This window comes from Saccopteryx bilineata, chromosome 4 (genome assembly GCF_036850765.1).
Source record: "Saccopteryx bilineata isolate mSacBil1 chromosome 4, mSacBil1_pri_phased_curated, whole genome shotgun sequence".
Classification (NCBI taxonomy): domain Eukaryota; kingdom Metazoa; phylum Chordata; class Mammalia; order Chiroptera; family Emballonuridae; genus Saccopteryx; species Saccopteryx bilineata.
The window spans coordinates 267646883-267666169 of NC_089493.1; the positions used below are offsets into that span (position 1 = coordinate 267646883).

At 55.4% G+C, this 19287-nt stretch overlaps 2 protein-coding genes across 2 annotated transcripts in view; one reads left to right on the plus strand and one right to left on the minus strand.

Moving 5' to 3' along the window:
- RCC1L (RCC1 like) overlaps window positions 1–5477 on the plus strand; it is a 62634-nt gene extending 57157 nt beyond the window's left edge. Inside the window, exon 11 of the mRNA XM_066274623.1 lies at window positions 4495–5477. Within this exon, the coding sequence (XP_066130720.1) occupies window positions 4495–4572 (78 nt within the window). The 3' untranslated portion in view covers window positions 4573–5477. The remainder of the gene's footprint in view (window positions 1–4494) is intronic.
- An 11670-nt stretch (window positions 5478–17147) lies between these two features.
- CASTOR2 (cytosolic arginine sensor for mTORC1 subunit 2) overlaps window positions 17148–19287 on the minus strand; it is a 52951-nt gene continuing 50811 nt past the window's right edge. The window contains exons 8-9 of the mRNA XM_066274624.1: window positions 18559–18653; window positions 17148–18480 (exon numbers count right to left, since the gene is read on the minus strand). Of these exons, the coding sequence (XP_066130721.1) occupies window positions 18415–18480; window positions 18559–18653 (161 nt within the window). The 3' untranslated portion in view covers window positions 17148–18414. The remainder of the gene's footprint in view (window positions 18481–18558; window positions 18654–19287) is intronic.

Here is a 19287-nt window from a genome sequence, read left to right on the forward strand (position 1 = left end):
GCAGCTCCATAAAAGGGCCCAAGTGCTGTAAGATTTGCCTCCACTTTTCGGCTGCTCCACCTCCTCTTGCGGCTGCCCAGTCTTCCCAGTCTTTCTGTAGAAAGACTATAGTGTGGGCTCACAGTGGCTTCACCCCCACCAGCCTCTCCACAGGTTGCAAGTGTGGTGGGTTAGGGCAGCTGAGGTCGGGATGACAACATTAATGGACCCCTACTTTGGGGATCTCTTGGTTAGGAGCTCAGTATGGGGAAAGTGGTCCCTACCCCAGGGTCTAATTCCTCAGTCACTGATGGATACTCCAATTCTATTTCTCCCCAGAGAGGTGAGCAGTTTCAGATTAGGTGGGGCCAACAGTGCCCTCTGCAGAAGTTCTTTCTGTTGGGGAGACAGTGGTCTCAGGGAGGAAGATCAAGAAAGTCTTCCACTGGGACTGATTGTGACCCCTTCTCCCAGAAGGTGGCTGAGCCCCTCAACCAGCCCCAACAGTAGGCTCCAAGGAACTCACACTTTGAGTGTCTATGCTCCAAGCCTTTCTCCCTTCCCCCCTGTGGATCTTAGCCCAGCGGGGCAGGATATCCAGGACTTGGGCCAGCTGACTGTGAAGCTCTACCTTGTCCACTGTGTGCCGGCTGCTGGGCCGTTGCTGACCACAGAAGTGGAATTCGTCTCAGCTGGGTTTGGCGCCTGATGAACTCTCTCTCTGGATATACTGCTAGTAAGGGTAGCTGGGTCCTGCTCTGATGTTATCTGTAGTTGGCCTCTGCACATGTTGGTTCTGGGCCTCTAAGAAGGGAATCTGGTGCTGACTGGTGTAAGACACTGCCCGTGACTGGCCCTCAGCAACCTTCTTGGAGCTATAAGCAAGCCAGAGTTTGTGGCTGCCTCTGCTGGGTTTAGGTGACATGGGAGGACCAAGATGCTTTCCTAGGCTGGCATTTACCAGCCCCTGGCCTGTGGACAAGTCAGCAAAGGGCCTGAGATTCCCTGAAAGCCACCTCCTGCTGCTTCTGTCTGCTGGTTGCTTGTTGGGCTCAGCCCCTGAAAACCTCTGGTTGATGGGGCAGGTCCAGAAGCGTCAAGTCGTGGGGTTTTTTTTGTATTTTTTTAATTTTCATTGAGGTTCTCAGCATTTCTTTTTTTTTTTTTTTTTTGTATTTTTCTGAAGCTGGAAACGGGAGGAGACAGTCAGACAGACTCCCGCATGCGCCCGACCGGGATCCACCCGGCACGCCCACCAGGGGCGACGCTCTGCCCACCAGGGGGCGATGCTCTGCCCCCCCAGGGCGTCGCTCTGCCCTGACCAGAGCCGCTCTAGCGCCTGGGGCAGAGGCCAAGGAGCCATCCCCAGTGCCCGGGCCATCCTTGCTCCAATGGAGCCTTGGCTGCGGGAGGGGTTGTGGGGTTTTTTTTAATTTAAGTAAAGTCTTATTTGTAGTTCCTACAATGGGACTAATTAGTTATTCTTGGACTCACAGAACCTGGGCTCTTCTCTCAGTATGTGGGTCCAGGTGGTGACATCTGAGCCACCTGATTTTCACCTCTCCTTCTAGAAGCTTTCTAGGATGTTCTCCTGCTGCCCGTTCACACTGAGCTCAGAAAGATTCAGTGACTTCTTCAAGGTCACACACTGGTAAGCAGAGCCAAGATTCAGACTCAGAAATGTCTGACTGAGACGCTAATCTCTTCACCCTGGTCCCCATTCTCTGTGACTCAGGGTCCCCAGCGGTAGAGAGGAGGAAATGTAGAGGCAGAGATACTGTGCACTTGTCACCTGATCTTTTCAGGCCCCTCTAACCTAAGTGGCAGCACTGCAGACATGGGAACAGGCTGTGCGGGGAAGGTTTGAACGGCCTTCACCTGTCAGCCCTGGGAAGACCACTTGCTCTCCACACACAGTCCGCTTTGCTGTGGGCTGGCAGAGCGGTCAGCGTGCCGGGCACTTTGCATTCGCTCTCGCATCTTCAGAACAGCCTGTGAAGGCGGGGGCTCCTTCCCGCGGTGCGCACCTCCGGACCCTGACTTTAGGAGTCGGAGGGCTGGCCCCATCTCAGGCAATTGGGTGGGACTGTGATGTGAATTTGGGGCTCTGTCTGCTGGCTGTGCGGCTCCCTCACCATGAGCCCCTCTGGTCAGTACCAGGTTGGGTTTGAGAGCACAAGCCAGGGAACCCTCTGACCTCTGGGCCTCTTTCTTCTGGGGCCGCCTTGTAGCCACAGGCCTAGGGAGTTCTGGCGCTGTAGGAGTTGGGCACTCTGGGGCAGTGCCACCTTGCAGCCGAGCCCTCTTCCTTTCGCAGTCTAATACTTGGTGCCAGGAAGAGGATGTCAGGTGTGGCCCAGGCAGGGAAGCAGCAGTTGGCTGGGCCCGGGCCCGGCTCCGGTCCGTGCTCCTCCTCAGCCTTCCATGGTCTTTCACCTGCTGGACGCTTGTTTTAGGAACATGTAATTGGGGAGAGAGATGCTCCTAAACTGAGTCTGCACAAACTGAAGTCACTCAGGCTAAATGCACCTTTGGTTTTTAGAACTGTTTCCTTTTGCAATAATGTTGTGAGTGTCAATTGGTTTAGAATAGAAATGTCTTTTAACCTTGACGAGGACAAAAATAAAATGTGGCTGAGGGCGTTCTTCTTCTGGACTCAGTTCAGAGACTGTGAGCGACTGCTCAGCGGGGGAGCCTCCCGCTGCTCTCTGGAGAAGGCCTCCAGGCCAGGCCCTGGCTTCCTGGCCGCTGCAGCCAAGACCATTGTCCTGGCGAGTAAGCCGTGACCCAGGGGTTCACCCAGCTGGGCGCTAATGGCCAGAGCACTGGGGGAACCAAGATGTAGACGCCGTGAGTGTGGCAGTTTGGCTGCAGATGAGTGTGGCGAGGGGCACTTTTCCCAGCAGTGGTCAATACATTGCTCTAAGGGCCTGGGAGGTTGCTGAGAGTTCGCCCGGGCCCAGTCACTACAGAGGCAGGCTGTTTTCCCCTGCTTCCCTGGCCAGCCTGGAACGCTTGCTGCATCTACGAACCTTTGCCATGAACTGGGGGCACTGCTTCTTGTTTGTTTAGCGATTTCTCTAATAGGTTTTGCTAAAAACGTTTGTTTAGGGAGGGAGAGGAAGGAAGCACAACTTGGTTACTAGTGTCCCTTTGTTTGTGGCCAGGAGTCCTTAGTGGACTTGTCTCCCATGCCACAGGCGCCATGCTCCACGGCTGGCACTGCTGCCGCTGGGCTCTGAGGCCAGGCCATCTGGACTAGGCCGTCCCCCTCAGAAGCTCAGGGAACTCCACAGGCCGTCACAGACCCCCTTCCCAGCTGTCATGCGGCCCGCTGAGCGTTACCACCAGGGCCGGATGGCAGGTTCAGGTCTGGTCAGAGTCCAGCGCTGCGTCCTAGCCGCGGTCAGAGGAGGACATGGTGCAGGTGCACTGTCTTAAAATTTGACACCCAAGAAAACAGGATATGTGGCATTTGCTCCTCTGACCAAGAAAACTTCTAGAAGGATAACAAGAAACCAGTTTAAAAAGTAGTCTCCACATCAGAGGCAAGGTGGGGAGTGAGGCAGATATGGCGGGTGGTGATAAAGGTATTTAATGCTTTTTTATTCTTTTTCATTGAATGGTATTTTAGCCTGACCTGTGGTGGCGCAGTGGATAAAGCGTCGACCTGGAAATGCTGAGGTCGCCAGTTCGAAACCCTGGGCTTGCCTGGTCAAGGCACATATGGGAGTTGATGCTTCCAGCTCCTCCCCCCTTCTCTCTCTCTGTCTCTCTCTGTCTCTCTCTCCTCTCTAAAAATGAATAAATAAAATAATTAAATTTAAAAAAAGAATGGTATTTTATATTGTATGCATGTGAATGCATTACCTATTTAAAATAACAATACTACTAATAATAACTAAGAAAGAAAGTGACCCTCTCTGGAGAGCTGGTGTGGCCATATGGATATGGAAATCCTTCAGTTGTGGGCACACCTATGTCCAAGGCCAGGCTATAGAACAATGAGTTATTTTAAAGGCAAACAGGCTGGAGCTTCCATATCCCAAGAGATGCTGTTACCCTGCAAGCTGGGCCTCCCTGAAGGCAGGAGAAGGGGTTTCCCTGGTGGTGACCATGGGGAAGGTCACTGAACACCTGGCTTTGAGAGCAAGTGTTGCCCCCTGGCAGGGTCATACTCAGAAGGGACTAACTTATGGGATATGTATGTACTCAGGGATCGTGCTTGTGCCCAGAGTGGCCCCTTGGAAGAGTGGGCATGAACGGTCATGTCTACTGTTGACTAGGTGGGGAGTTGGGATGGCCTTTTCCACAGCAATTGCATTTACTTGTCCTAGCAGACCTGCTGGGTAGGTTGTAAGTATCCCCATTTCCTGGGGGGTGCCAAGGCTCAGAGAGGCTGAGTCATCTACCAAGAGGCAGAGCCAGGGTCAGGCCCAAGTGGGGCCACTTCCAAGCGCGTCTGCCTCCCAGCTGGCCATTTCCTCTCACCATGTGCTGCGTCTTGTTTTTCAGGTGACGATGCCCGGGGAGCCCGTGGATGTGGCGTGTGGTGTGGATCACATGGTGACTCTGGCCAAGTCGTTCATCTAAATCTCCTCCCTGACACACTCGAGTCTGGCCCTGGCCTCAGAACCACTGGGATTGCTTAGCAGAGGCAGCTAGCAGGGTTTGATGGGGCTCAGAGAGCAGCAGGGCCCTTCATGAAGTGTGACGCTCTCCTGAAACCCTGAGGAGGTACATACTGGAAGTCCAGGGACAGGGCCCTTGCTCCAGGCGAGACCTCTGAATTCAGCACAACGGCTGCCTTGATCGGGCTGACCTGCAGGAAGATGAGTCCCAGAGCTATGTGGCCCCAGCAGGGCGAGGATCATTAGAATGTCTCGGCTTTTTCCAGGGAACACGTGACAGCTTCTGGCGTCTCATCTGGCCTAAGAAGCTGGTCTTAGGAAATCTTAGCGCTCACAGCGTGCCATTTTGCTTGATCTTAAAAGAAGGCCTGGCAGTGCTCAGAAGGGCTCCTGTAGCCCCTTGGATCACAGCAGAGCTCGTGGTGGGTGTTTGGGTGGGCTGTGTGTGGACACGGGTGAGTGCCCCAGCCTGACCAAGGACCTCATTCAGGGCCCCACGCCCCTGCCACCCATCTGTTTCTGGTCAGCTGCCCACAGCCAACTTGCTGCGGGGACACATGCCGAAGTCTCTTCCTTGGATTGGGATTCTCCTTGAAAATCCTGTGGGTGCCAGCACGGTACCACACGGGCTCACGGCTGTCACCCGGGCTCGGAAAGTGGGGGAGCCCCCGCAGGAGGAGCGAGGCCAGATACTTGCGGGCTGAGGGCTCTGAACACATCCCACGAAAGCTTGGCTGGAGTGCCAGCTTCGGGGAAGAGACTGAGAAATTGTGAAAAACATTTGCGTTAGTAACGTAAGTTGTCTTAGTCTTTAAAAATATATTTTAAAAACCCCTTTTGGAATAAAGTCTATTTTCTGCCTTTTTATTTTTAAGGACTGAAGAGGTCTTTTTATTTTACCTGTTTATAGGGATTAGCTTTGAAAAACAAGGTTTTTGAAAAAGAGGCTACTAGAAGCCAGCGAAAAATATGGTAGAAGACAGTTCTACTTAAAAATTATTTTCTGAACAGTCGACTCCCACAGTTCAATTGAAAGAAAATGATGAGTATCAAAATAAGCGGTAATCATGCCACACTGGGCTCCCACTCACTGTCTGGCTGCTCCCTCGTATGCAGTCACTCGCCAAGTACACGTGCTCGCTGTGGGCCCCTTTGTGCCAGGGACTGTTGGTCACACTGGGTCACGTGGTAAAAATATTTCTGTAAACAAGTCTCATGAAACTTACATTTTAGGGGGAAAAGTGGACAATAAACAAGCAAAATGCCAAGTACGTTAGATGGTTGTGTGGGCTGTGGAAAATAAATAAAGCAGAAGGAGAGGGGTGAGGTCAGGAGGGTTGTAGCTTAAAGTGGAATCATCACTGAGCACGTGTCTTTGACACGACCTGAGGCAGGGAGAACCAGCCATGTGTTGTCTGGGGAAGCAGCACCAGGACCCCTCATCTGAGTTTATGCTCCATTTCTCTGTGGGTGACCAGTTATTACGTTGACTATAGCCATTTTTTTTTCCCTTAAGTGAGAAGCGCTGAGGCAGAGAGACAGGCTCTGTATGCACCCTGACTGGATTCACCCAGGCAAGCCCTCTACTGGGCCATGTTCTGCCCATCTGGAGAATTACAAGATGGGGCATTGCTAGCTTGCTCAGCAACCAATCTATTTTAGCACCTGCGGCGATGCCAGGAAACTATCCTCAGTGCCCGGGGCCAACTTCCTCCAACCAAGCCATGGCTGTGGGAGGAGAAGAGCAAGCTAGAAAGGAGAGGGGGAAGGGTGGAGAAGCAGATGGGTGTTTCTCCTGTGTGCCCTGACCGGGAATCGAACCTGGGACTTCCACACGCTGGCCAACGCTCTACCACTGAGCCAACCAGCCAGAGCCAGCCAAGCTTTTCCATACCCTAGAAATAGAAGTTGAAAATGATTTGTCATTTTCCTTCCTAAAACCCCTAGGTTGGCCAAGTACCACACTGCCACAGTAGCGAAGAGCAGTAATCAGTCCAAAATGAATACACGCCTTAAAGCACACACTGATTTACAGAGGGTGAGCACCCGAGAAGGTTGGGGACAGTGGGTGACAGCAGAGCTGGAGGGCCTCTGCTAACATAAGGATGGTTATTAAGCTTTCCACCAAGTGACAACCAAGATTCAGATCCAATAATGAGCTCCACTTGGATGTAGTAACCAGGGTATAATAAGGGACATCTCTGGATTTGTCTTAAAACTCAGTGTTTCCCCGCTGGGCTGGGCTGCCTGGCAGGCAGCATGAGTCTCAGTCGGAGTGCACCTGCCACTACCAGGCCCTTTACATATTTGTCCTCTGGACAACTCGTGTCCTTTCTCAGCTTTTGACCCCTTGCCCCCAACCCCTCCCAGTGTATAATACACAGACCAAGAACCTTGTGTCATTAGCTTGGTGATGGCTGTGATTTATCATTTTGTTCCTGTGTAAATCGGTGTTTGGGCCCTGGCCGGTTGGCTCAGTGGTAGAGCGTCGGCCTGGCGTGCAGAAGTCCCGGGTTCGATTCCTGTCCAGGGCACACAGGAGAGGCGCTCATCTACTTCTCAACCCCTCTCCCTCTCCTTCCTCTCTGTCTCTCTCTCTTCCTTTCCCGCAGCCGAGGCTCCATTGGAGCAAAGATGGCCCGGGCGCTGGGGATGGCTCCTTGGCCTCTGCCCCAGGTGCTAGAGTGGCTCTGGTCGTGACAGAGCGACGCCCCGGATGGGCAGAACATCGCCCCCTGGTGGGCGTGCCGGGTGGATCCCAGTCGGGCACATGTGGGAGTCTTGTCTGACTGCCTCCCTGTTTCCAGCTTCAGAAAAATACCAAAAAATAAAAATAAAAATAAATAAAATAAATCAGTATTTGCAGCTCCAGGCTCCTCTCACTTTAGGGAGCACGTGAATGACACCCTGAATGATGTGACCATGGGCCAACTCCAACTTGTCCTCTGTTCTCTCTTCTTACACTCAGACTTTGTTCATTCATATATTTGCAGTCAGTAGTGGAAGCCAGTGCAGAGTCCAAGTGAAAGGTGTTGCCCGAGAAGTGTGGGGACTCGTGTCATTTGGTGGCCACCACTGTTTCCACCAGTAGACAGTTGTCCCCCAGGTGCCTGGGTCTCCCATCTTCCGTCCCGATCCCCCACCAGCCACAGAGGCTGCCGCTCCATAAGTGGGATCACAGGGATGGCTCTAACTGGCATGCAAAACCTGAAATCAGCTCATCAAAGTCACTTGACCTACCATTCATGTTAGGCCCCGCGCTGACACTCAGAATCCTGTCGTGACCATTCTTGTTTTTTGAATATGGTTGGCCCATATTCATGTATTCAGGAAACACTTCTGCACTTACTGTGTTCTGTGTGACAGGTCAGATGAATGCTGAGAGTCACGCAGTCAAGATGGTGCCCTGACCTGGAACAGCAGGTCACAGTCTGGCCGAGTGCACAGCACGGTGCCTGCACACAGGAAAAGCCCAGGCTGCATTTAGGAACATCCACATCGTTCCCTCACATGACACACCTGGTCCCAGCACTTGAAGGGGCCTGGCCCCTCCGGACCAGCAACGGGAGTGGCTCACACCACTCTGAGAGTCCTTCTTGCAATTGCTGCATAGAGCTGCTTCAGTCTAACTGCAGCCTGCAGGAGGGACAGACCCTTTCAGGTGGCCTTGGGGAGCACATAGCACTGGCCCCATGGGGAAGCCATCACCCCAGGACCTGCTCTGCCCTGTGATTGGGCTGTAGAAGCTTGCTCCCTCCCCCAGAACTTGGCTTTCTCCCGGGTGCATTACCCGGCTGCCCACAGACTCGAGGCTGCGCCAATCAAGAAACCCCAGCCTTTCTTTCTTTCACACAAACCTTGCTGTTGAACATGGAGCAGCAGCAGCTGAGGTTAGACTTGAGCTGGAGACAATGTTTGGAGTCCTCGCTGTGCTCTTTTCAGATCTGGGGCCACACTGAGGTGCATGCATGCTCAGCAGTCAAGTTTAAAAGGATAAATCCAGATACCGTTCTCACCCCCTCAAACCAGAAGTCAACCGTGTTGCTAGGGAGGCAAACAGGTGGGGAGGCTGCCCATGGGGGAGCAGAGAAATATCTTGCTGTCACTCTGGTTGCATAATGGTAGCTGGAGTGCTAGGAGACCAGAGAACACAAAGATATGCCCATCAGAAAAACGCACCATTGGAGTCCATCCTTGCAGCTGGAACCAACAACAGGCTCATCAGGCTCAGGGCTGTAAGCTGTTCCCCAGCTGCAGTTGTGGGCCCTCGTTCCAGCGGGAGACTATTGAGGGTGACGCAGAGACTTGATGGGATATGTACACATACTCCTGAGCGCCGGCCATGCTCCAGGCCCCGCCAGGTGCCGGGGCTGGGCTGGGCGGTGAGAAGGATGCATCCGTTCCAGCTTGTAAGTCTGGGGGCTGGCTACCTCTGGTCCGGCCTCAGCGGAGGGAAAAAAGGTGAGGCCGACTGCTCACAGAGCAGTCATGGAGACGGAGTTCAGGATGAGGCCTTGGCGCAGCTTCTGCCCCTTAACCCTGGGTTTCTCAACCCTCTATCGTAGACCATCTGGAGAGGTTCTTTATTTTTGATATACCATTGTTTGGTTTTTTTATTCGTCGGGTGATGGACATTTCAGTTGGCTCCACTTTTGGGCTATTGTGAATAATGCCGAAACATTCATGTACAAGTTTCACATTGGCCCAACTTTGGTTTTCGGAACATTCTCATATAAGCATTTGTGTGAACTCTTTCAGCTTGGGTATATATCCAGGAGTGAAATTGTTTTTTTTTTGTTTTTTTTTTTTTTTTTAATTTTTTATTTTTTTGACAGAGACAGAGAGAGAGAGAGGTGAAGATAGGGACAGACAGGAGAGAGATGAGAAGCATCCATTCTTCGTTGCAGCTCCTCAGTTGTTCACTGATTGCTTTCCCATATGTGCCTTGACTGGGGGCTACAGCAGAGCAAGTGACCCCTTGCTCAAGTTAGCAACCTTGGGCTTCAAGCCAGTGACCTTTGGGCTCAAGCTAGCAACCATGGGGTCACGTCTGCGATCAAGCCAGTGAACCTGCACTCAAGCTTGTGAGCCCGCGCTCAAGCCAGCAACCTCGGGGTTTCGAACCTGGGACCCCCGCGTCCCAGTCTGACGCTCCATCCACTGCACCACCGCCTGGTCAGGCAGGAGTGGAATTGTTAAGGCATTTAATTTTTAACTTTGCCATTTGTATTTTGTAATCCATCACACACTCTGTATCTTGAGTTCTTAGACACTGAAGATTTGTTTCCCTGAATACAACTTGGGCTGTTTACCACAGGCTCATCAGAGGCTCTCTGCCTGCTTCTCCACACCTCTTCCTCCACACCAGGACCCTCTCGTGCCCGGGGCTCTCAGTGTGCAGAGAGGGGCCACAGGTCTAGCTGATGGCTGCCAGAGCTTCTGCTGGGTCAGCTCAGGTAGAGCTTTTGGAAAAACATCTCAACGGAGATGTCCACTACCAACCTGTGCAAGGTAAGGCAGTGCTCCTCCTTACATCTCCCTCACCCTTCTCTGTGCTACCCTTCCGTGTGGTTTTAAGATATTTTTATTGATTGACGTTAGAGAGAGGAGAGAGAGAGAAGGGGGGTTGTGAGAAGCGTCAACTCATAGTAGTTGCTTCTCGTATGTAACTTGACTGGGCAAGATCAGGGTTTTGAACCAGTGACCTCAGCATTCCAGGTCGACACTTAGTCCACTGCGCCACTACAGGTGGGGCCCTTCACTGTGTTTATAAGAACTTTCTTTAACTGTCAAGAGCTGTCAGAATAACACATTTCTTTCTTGGCTGTCCTTTCGCTCTGTTCATCTGCATCTGTTGTATTTCCTACCACATTATTTTTTCAAACAATTGAGATGTAAGCCACGTAACACAAACCGTTTTAAAGTGAGTGATTCAGTGGGTTTTGAGCATATGCTGGCTGTGTGGTGCAGCCGGCACCAGAGTCTCACTCCACAGGTGGTTTTTGCCTTGCTTCCTCGACCACTGGGGCCCCGCCCCGCTGAATTTCACAGGATAAAACCAGGAGACGGAAAGCGGCCACAGATGATGTTCTTTCTTTCTGTGGCCTTGTGTTCCTTTTGCTACTTTTTGTGTAAAGTAGATGAGCTTTTAAACTATATTGAAGCCAAGACCAATGGAACCCTGGCAGGGGTAACCCCCCAGGGGATTCCAATATTCGTGGGGCTGAGAATCCTGCCAAGAAACAGCCAAAGCTGCCCCCAGCAGGAATTATGCCTCGGCCGAGGGAGGGGCGCATTCATGGTCTGAGGACTAGCTGGATGTCACCGAGTCTTCTACATCCACCACTGCCCTCCTCCCCAACCCTGACTGTACTGGGGAGGAACCTCGAGCCAGCCAGGGTCATCATTCTGGAAAACTGAGGCCACATGGCCATCCCACTTCCCTCCTCCTATCTCCAGAGTTGATAACCCAGACCCACCATTCGGAGGCTAAACAGTCTCCTGCCCAGACATCCTCAGCAGCTCGCCACAGCCTGTAAGAAAGTGAGGCAGAGTACCGCCCCAACATTTCTGCCTCATCCACTACTAGCTTTGTCCATTTCCTCCCCACCCCCAACCTCTTCATTCCAGCTACAGTTCCCTCTAGGCCAGGGGTCCCCAAACTACGGCCCGTGGGCCGCATGCGGCCCCCTGAAGCCATTTATCCGGCCCCCGCCGCACTTCTGGAAGGGGCACCTCTTTCATTGGTGGTCAATGAAAGGAGCACATTGACCATCTCATTAGCCAAAAGCAGGCCCATAGTTCCCATTGAAATACTGGTCAGTTTCTTGATTTAAATTTACTTGTTTTTTATTTTAAATATTGTATTTGTTCCTGTTTTGTTTTTTTACTTTAAAATAAGATATGTGCAGTGTGCATAGGGATTTGTTCATAGTTTTTTTTATAGTCCGGCGCTCCAACGGTCTGAGGGACAGTGAACTGGCCCCCTGTGTAAAAAGTTTGGGGACCCCTGCTCTAGGCCCTCTGTGGCTTTGCTGTTCCCACTGCTTGGGCTCCACCCCCTCCAGGCCCCTCCTCCACTTTACCAAGCTCAACCTGGCTTTCTGGTCTTAGCCCTACTGCCGCAGAAGTCCTTCCCCAGTGCCAGAGCACAGCACCTCCTTGTGGTCTAGCCTGGCACTGCACTCCCTGGAACAGCTGCTGTCTCTGCTTCCTAGGGCAACTCAGGTTGGGGCACGACATATTCATTTGGGTCCCCAGCTCCCTGCACAAAGCCTGGGTGACAGTGAATGTGAGTGAGCAGAGCCTTTACAACTCATTTGAGAGAATTGGGACAAGAATCCCCGTGGACGTGGTGGCTCCAACGGGGGCCGAGGGGGTGTCAGCCTGCAGACACCGGAAAGAAAAGCCTTCCCAGTGGCCAGAGCCCCATTTTCACTCCCATCTCTAGAGCTGCTGCTTCTGCAGGGCAGGGGTAAGGCGGGGTGAGTGGGGGCTGGGGGGCTGAGAACAGGCCCAGCCCTGCACTGCTCACACCTGCCCTCCGTGGCCAACATCAGAGGGGGTCAGGGTGGAGGTCTCAGGCCTGTTTCTCTCTCACCCCGGCACTCACAGTGCCCACCTGCCAGGAGGACAAGAGCCCAACGTCAGAGCACTGTGGGAAGGGTGCTGCCCCATTCTGTCGGCAGCAAGGCCCTGTCCTGCCCTGACCCCGGGCCACCTCTGCCAGCGGCTTGGGGAAGAATGCTGGGTGTTACGGCCAGTTTCCAGAATGGCCACAATGACCTTGGCCTCTTGGTTTTCACACCCTTGTAGTCCCTGCCTGTGTCAGATCACTGGTGAGCACGGCGGTGATGGTGTGTGGGTTCTGAGGCCAGGGGAAAAACATTTTGGTTTTGACCTTGGCCCTTGAATCCTGTTAGCCGCCCGGCGGGGAGACCTGCGTGGAGAGGAACCGAGGCCTCCTGCCAACAGCAGCCGTGTGAATGAACCACCTTGGAAGTGGACCCTCCAGTCCCGGCCAAGACTTCAGATGACTGCGGCCTCAAGAGGGACTCTGAGCCAGAGCTGCCCAGACCGCTCCCGAGGTCCCAGCCACAGACGCCGTGACCCGTGAACGATCATCTCCGACTCTGGGTGTAGGGCCGGGAGGCTTTGCTGCCCTGACCAGTGTGGAGAAAGGGCAGGCAAGGGAGCCTTGGATCTGAACAAAATTAGACAGTTGCCAGCCAACATCACTTTTTCCTCCATTTTAATTAACACTTTACAAAGTACAAAATATACTGTCTTTTGGGGGGAACATTAATTTTTTTTCTCTCCGTCATACAGTACATGAATCTCGAGGGTTTTGTTTCTTCAACAAAGAGAGTAAGCGTGAGGGGCCGGGGGCAGGGCTGCCAGTTCCCCCCTCACCCAGGGACAGATGTAGGTGCCACTGCTACTGCTGGTGACCTGGGGCATGCCAGGCGAGGGTCCGAGTCTCCCAGATGAGGCCCTCAGAGTCCCACTGTGCACCCGACATCCACTCACCCCATCTCAGGATAACGGAAATGATTTTGGCATAAAGAAGAGGGCTTGGGATTTGTGTTAGGTGTCCCCCACCCCAGCTCTGGAGCCAACCCTGCTCAGGTCTTCCCAGACCATTTTCTGAGTAGGTAAACTGAGGCAGTGGACAGAAAACGCGCTGAGCTTAGTCTCCATCTTGGGACTTGAATTTGGCCTGTTTTCCATCTTTCCCTTCCCCTGACCCCTTGGCCTCCTACGTTGCCGGACACTTTCTGGAGGAGCCCCAGTGGGTGAGGGCCGCCTGCACCCAACCTCTCCCCGGGGCTACTGACTTCAGGACCAGACGCTTTCGAAGGGTTGGCCTGGCAGCTCTAGCCTTTCAAGCTGGCTGTGTGGACAGAGCCCCTGCGGGGGACATTTCTGCCCCAGCCACAGAGCAGTTTTAACAAAGTCACCTGGGCTAGGGCAGTCCTTACCGGTCTGCCCCTTCCCCAAACTCGACGTGTGGCCACAAGTCAGGATGCCTAGGCCTCCAAATACTGAATGAGCCAATCCCTTTGCTCAGATCTGGACTCTGTACACACGTGCTCTTACACACTACTGTATATGACAGCACATACACATCGTGTGGAAGTACAAACACGTGGCCACACACAGAACAGTGACCTGGCTCTCAGGGCAGAGGCCACCTGGACTCCTGCCTCTCCAGTTTCCCTCCCCTTGAGCCCAGAGCCACAACACCCTCACCACGAGGCCGCCAGCGGCTCCCGCCTCGCCCTTCCCCACACAGCGGGCTTCACAGGAGTGTGTGCGCGTCAAAGCTGAAGGCCACAGCCCACCCAGGGCTTTCTCCCACGGTACAGAAAGGGCGTGAGAGACAATTAAGGTTGTCCTTTGGCTGCCTCTAACTTGAAAATTAAAAAAACAACACCACCACCACCAAGGATGTGGGCCGAGCTCTGAGAGCCAGCTCTGCCAGGGCTCCATGCCCCCGCGACAGCCCCAGGCCCTCTTCCCGAGCCTGCCCCCCCCCCCCCCCCCCCCCCCGCCGACCACCTCGGCTGGCTCCCGCCCTCGGTGGCCTCTTCGAATGGAGGACCACTGCCTGCTCCAGGCCTAGCCCCTTCCTTAGCACAGACCTAGCCCCTTCCTTAGCATAGCAGCTTGGGAGCCTGACAAGCCAGTCTGCCCAGTGCTGGAGACTCACTCTATCCGCCTCCTAGAAGCTCCTCTCAGGCCAACCCACCCCATTTCCCAGCGGCTGTGACAGCAGTGGCTGGCTGGTCCCCAGCCCCGACTCACAGCGGCAGACACATCGGGAGTGTTTCCTTCCTACCCTCTGCCCAGGGCTCACTCAGGAAGTGGCATAAACAATCTCTCCGGGCTGGAGTGCTCTGCTGCCAACAGGGACATCCCCAAGGGCCCTGCTCTTAGCTGGGGCTGGGAAGGGCCTTCGCTGTCCCCACATCCAGACCCATAGGCTCAGAAAGGTGACCTAGGCTGGCCACGGGGCTCCTAAAGGTCTGCCCGGGAACTGGAGCCAGGAGGGGCTGGCGGTGGGTGAGCAAATTGTGCCCCTGGACTGAAACAGGGGCCTGGCCCTTCCCGGCTCCTTACACCTCACCTCCCGGCATCCGTCATCTTGGAGGGGACAGGCCCCGCCAGACCACACATCTTTTGAAGACTGCACTGGTCCCTGAGGCCATGCTGCCTGCTGCAGGGAGGCCAGTGGGCAGCTCTCGGTCACCTGGCTTCCTCCCTGCCGCCAGAGGCCCACGGTCTGGAGGAGGTGGGAGAATGCTGGTGCTCAGGGCCCCTGGATCTTGGGGAGGGGAGGTCTGCACGCCTCTCCAGCTTGGACATGAATCCCGGCTGAGGGCACTGGCAAGGGTGGTGCCTCTCGCGGAGCTCCGGAGACCACCGTGGGGGAGGGGGGAGGTGCACGGCTGGCACTGCCCACTGTTGCTGGGTCAGGACTGAGGGCAGCAGTTCCTGGGAACCAGGGAAGCCCAGGCCGAGGACAGGGCAGAGGGGAGGTTTTACAACTGGGGATAGGAAGGGGTGGTCAGGTGACCCCTCCCTCACTCTCCCACTCTGTAGTGTACCGGGGGTGGGGGGGTGGGCAAGGGGCGGGGGTGTGTTTAGATAGTTGGCGCTCTTTCCCCCGGGGAGTGGCACTGAAGCAGACACCGGCCTGGCTGCTCAGCCGAGGCAGCCTTGCCCAGGAGCCCGGGCTCCCTCCCCCTGCTGCATGCCCCACCGGCCGGCCGGAGTCTCTTAAGAAATCGCAGCCCGATGGGGCACATTCCTCAGGCCACCTCTCTGGCAGGTCTGGGCACACGCTCCCTTCAAGTAGAGCCTCTAGGTAGAGCCGGGGTCTGGAGACCCCATGCCTAGCAAACCTGCAGAGGGTGGGGTGGGGGCAGCCGGTCACTGGGGACAGTGCTCACAGCCCCTGCGCCCCAAATGCTGTGGGGACCACAGCACTGACCGCCAACCACAGGCATGCAGACACCTTGAGGATGTGCTGCCCACCCCTGTGGGCCTCTTCACACAGCAGGGCAGGGACTGAGAGTCAAGGCCACCCCCCTCCCGGTGGGGCGCGGTGCCCCATGCCCTCCCTGGACATAACATCAAGGACATACATCCGTCCTTTAGTCAGGGCCAGCCCCCGGGAGACCTGGGAAAGAACCTGAGGTCTCTAAGCCTGCAGGTGAAAGTATCAGGGAAGCCGCCAGCACAGAAGCAGCATGCGAGGGGAGTGGACCGGGGGAGACTCGGGGTGACCATCCGCTGGCCTGGGAAGGGGGCCGGTCTGTTCAAAAGCAAGAGGTTCCAACCCCTCCTCTCTCCGCTCTACCATCTTCCAAATACAAGGGTGTCAGGGGACTTGGCCGTTGAGACGGGGGTGCAGGAAGGGGCTGAATACGCTGTCAAGGGGGGCTGAGGAGCAGGGGGGGAACCCTTGACACCCCCCACCGGGGGCTCAGCTCCGGGGCTGCTGGTTTTGTTTTTCTCTCAAGTCAGGGCTGAGGCAGCCGGCCGGCTTCTCTCAAAGTCGTATTGCCTATATACTTGAATTAAAAATATACGGTGGCTCAAACGTGCCTGTGTGCACGGCAGACATGACAGACAGGGCGGGCGGAGGCGCTCACGCCCGCACACTCACGCGCACACACAGTGGGGTCTGCGTCCACGTACCACACACACACAGGCGTGTGCGTGCCCACACAGTATATATTAACATATATATTGCTCAAGTATATATGCTATTTACAGTATATATCTATATCAACATAAAACACAGGTATTTATACGTGTGTACAATAGATACGCCCTAGGGGCCTGGGGAGCACACATCTCGGGGGTCACGGGGCCTACACACTTGCTCAGAAGGGAGGAGAGGTCAAGTAACACGATTAGGGGAGCCGACAGGAAGGGGCCTGGAAAGGGGTGTCACGGAAAACCGAGGCCTTCCAGGGTCAGAACGGGGTGCAAGGCTTCCAGTGCTGCCCTCCCGACTTGGCCGCCCCCATTTTGGAACCAGCAAACAATTTACACGTTTTGGTTGTTACGGAGTTTTGTGCAAAATGAATTAACTTAAAAAAATAAAACAAAAAGAAAGAGGTGGGTTCCTAATCAGTGCACGGGCCCTGAGATCTGCTGGCTCCAGATGCAACCTCCTGTGTCTGGGGGCTCCCAGGGCACACGGGGCCCCCCGGCTCCGAGGAGGAGTGGGTCCCCTCACCGGACCCAGAGAACATCACAAGTCAGCTGATGCCCGAGCAGGAGCGCCAGGAAGGGCAGGGACCACGGTAGGCCATGCTCAGGAGCATCCCCAGCTGCAGAGCAGGCCCAGGGGCTCACCGTTCCCCCTGGGGAGCCTCCAGGGGGACAAGCCAGCCCCAGCTGGCCCGCCACCTGGCTGTCTATCTCCCTGTGGCCCTCAGGTCCCCTCAGAGACTCAGAACCACAGCTACCTGGTACCTGTCATGAGGCCCCACTGGGCAGCCCTGTGTGGGGCCCCTGGAGTCCCGTCTAGTAACAGACCTCTGCTCCCTGCGTCCTGCCCCAAAGAGAAGGCAGGGCTAAGGCTGCCAGTTCTCACGCTTGTCTCTGAAGCCACAGGGCACCAGCCAAGACACACTGAGCCTCCAGGCTGCCAGACAGAACTCAGCAGGCCCTGTCTCTCAGAATGGCTGCTGACCACAGCCTGGGCGCTAATACATTAAATACGAAACTAAAGAAAGGATGGTTTTCTCTATTAAGGCTCAGATAAACTGCCTCCCAGATCAAGTACTCATGAATGCCACAGTCCCCGGACTGAAGAATGGGCAGGCAGGTGAGTTGGGGGCAGAGGCCTTCCATGTCCCCCAAAGTGGGGCAAGGGAGGGGACAGGACGACAGGGGAGCCCTATGCTGGTCTAGTCAACTGTTGGGGAGGTGAAAGTGACCTAAGAAACCCCAGGCCCAGAATGCTGGGAGTACCCCCACTTGGCGGAAACAGAGGCTCCACCTACCTCTGCCCCCCCTGAACCACAGAGTTCAGGGAGAGCAGAGGGGTCAGGAGCTCGTGACCTAGGCTGGTGGGTCTCCTGGGAACCACCCTCCCAGGAGTGAGTGCTTGTGGTGGGGAAGGTCTGGACAGGGCCTCCTTGGCAGTCTTGCTGGGAGTTGGGCATAGGCCCTGTGGTTGGCAGGCGAGGTTCTGGTGGCTCAGGCCGTCCCCAGCTCAGGGCCCCACCTGAGCTCTGCTGGAGCCTCACCAGCACACGCCTGATGGCCGCCCATGGGCCTCCACTCCGGGAACCAGCCCGAGCTGATGGAACCAGAGACCAGCAGCCACAGCAGCCAGTGTCCTGCCCTCAGGGGGGCCCCCCCACAGTCCACACTCAGCCCCGCTCGCCCCCCCCCCAGGACAACACACGAATTGGTGCCCCGTGTCTTGTAGGAGGTGCCAGCTTACTTCAGTACCCCTCCCCCGGGGGTGGGCGAGGCTGGGCGAAGAGGCGGGTCAGCTCATAAGCTCCCTGGGCCGCAGACATTTTCTGGAGTGGGGGGTGGGGGAAGAAGTCGGATGTTCTCTGGAGGGTCTGGGGGCTCTGGGCAGGCAGAAGGGCATGGGGAGGCCCTGGCTCAGGCTCCAGGACTGGTGGAGTCAGTAACTGGGGGTGTCTCTGAGGCCCTTCTTTGGAGAACCTGGGGCTGATTTTCCAGTCTGTTGAGAAATACTGCAAGAAGAATCCTCGGGCAGGGGCCGGGCCCAGGGCTGGGGGTGGATGGGGAGGAGTGAGACCCTCTAATGCTTCTCTGCTTGGCTGACTTTCAGGGCACTGATGACCCCGTTGATGTTTTCTTCTGGTACCTGCAAGGGGTAGGAGGCAGCAAACACGTGAGGCCCCGGGATGGCTCCCCCGCCCCCGGGCCCAGGGCCGACACTCACCAGTGCGTGGTCAAACTTGAAAGTACTGATGTAGTAGGCGGGGATGTCTGCAGCAGCCAAGGGCTCGGAGATCTGGGCCACAATGCCACACTCGTCTGGGGACAGAGGTGGGGATCTGCTCAGCCTTCACATGGCACTGTCACCGGGGTGCCGACCAGTATGCCCTCAGTCCTCCTGCTGCTCGACCTGTCCCCTCCTTTTGCCAGCAGTGCCGTCCTGCACCCACAATCTCCCCAGAGAATGCCCGCCTCTCCCCCTGAAGGCCTAGCTAGCGCAAAGGCCCCTCAGGCAGGAGCCCTCTCAGACTCCCTCAGCCAGCAGTGAGCTCTCCACTCTTAGGGACCCACCCAGTTCTGCCTAACGGTGGTCCCTCTGTCAGTCCCCATGCTTTGTAGCCCCGATCCATCTTCCCTGCCATCTTTCAGGCTCTGAGACAGAGCAGGAGGCAGTGTGGGCCACGGAACACACAGGTTCGGGCCCTCTTTTCTGTCACGGACTCTTTTCTAGCCAGGTGACTGTGGCTCTCTGAGCCTCAGTTTCCTCATCAGAGCCCCCCTGGGTGAGGGTCTGTCTTAATGGCAGTGTCAGGAGTTTGGCTGGGCCTGGGCTGTGACTTCCTGCTCCTTCTGACATCTGAAGCAGGTGTGTCCGGTGCTTTCTGGTCTCCCCCAAAACTCATCTGATACCCTCACGTGCAGCTTCCTTTTTTTTTTTTTTTTTTGTGACAGA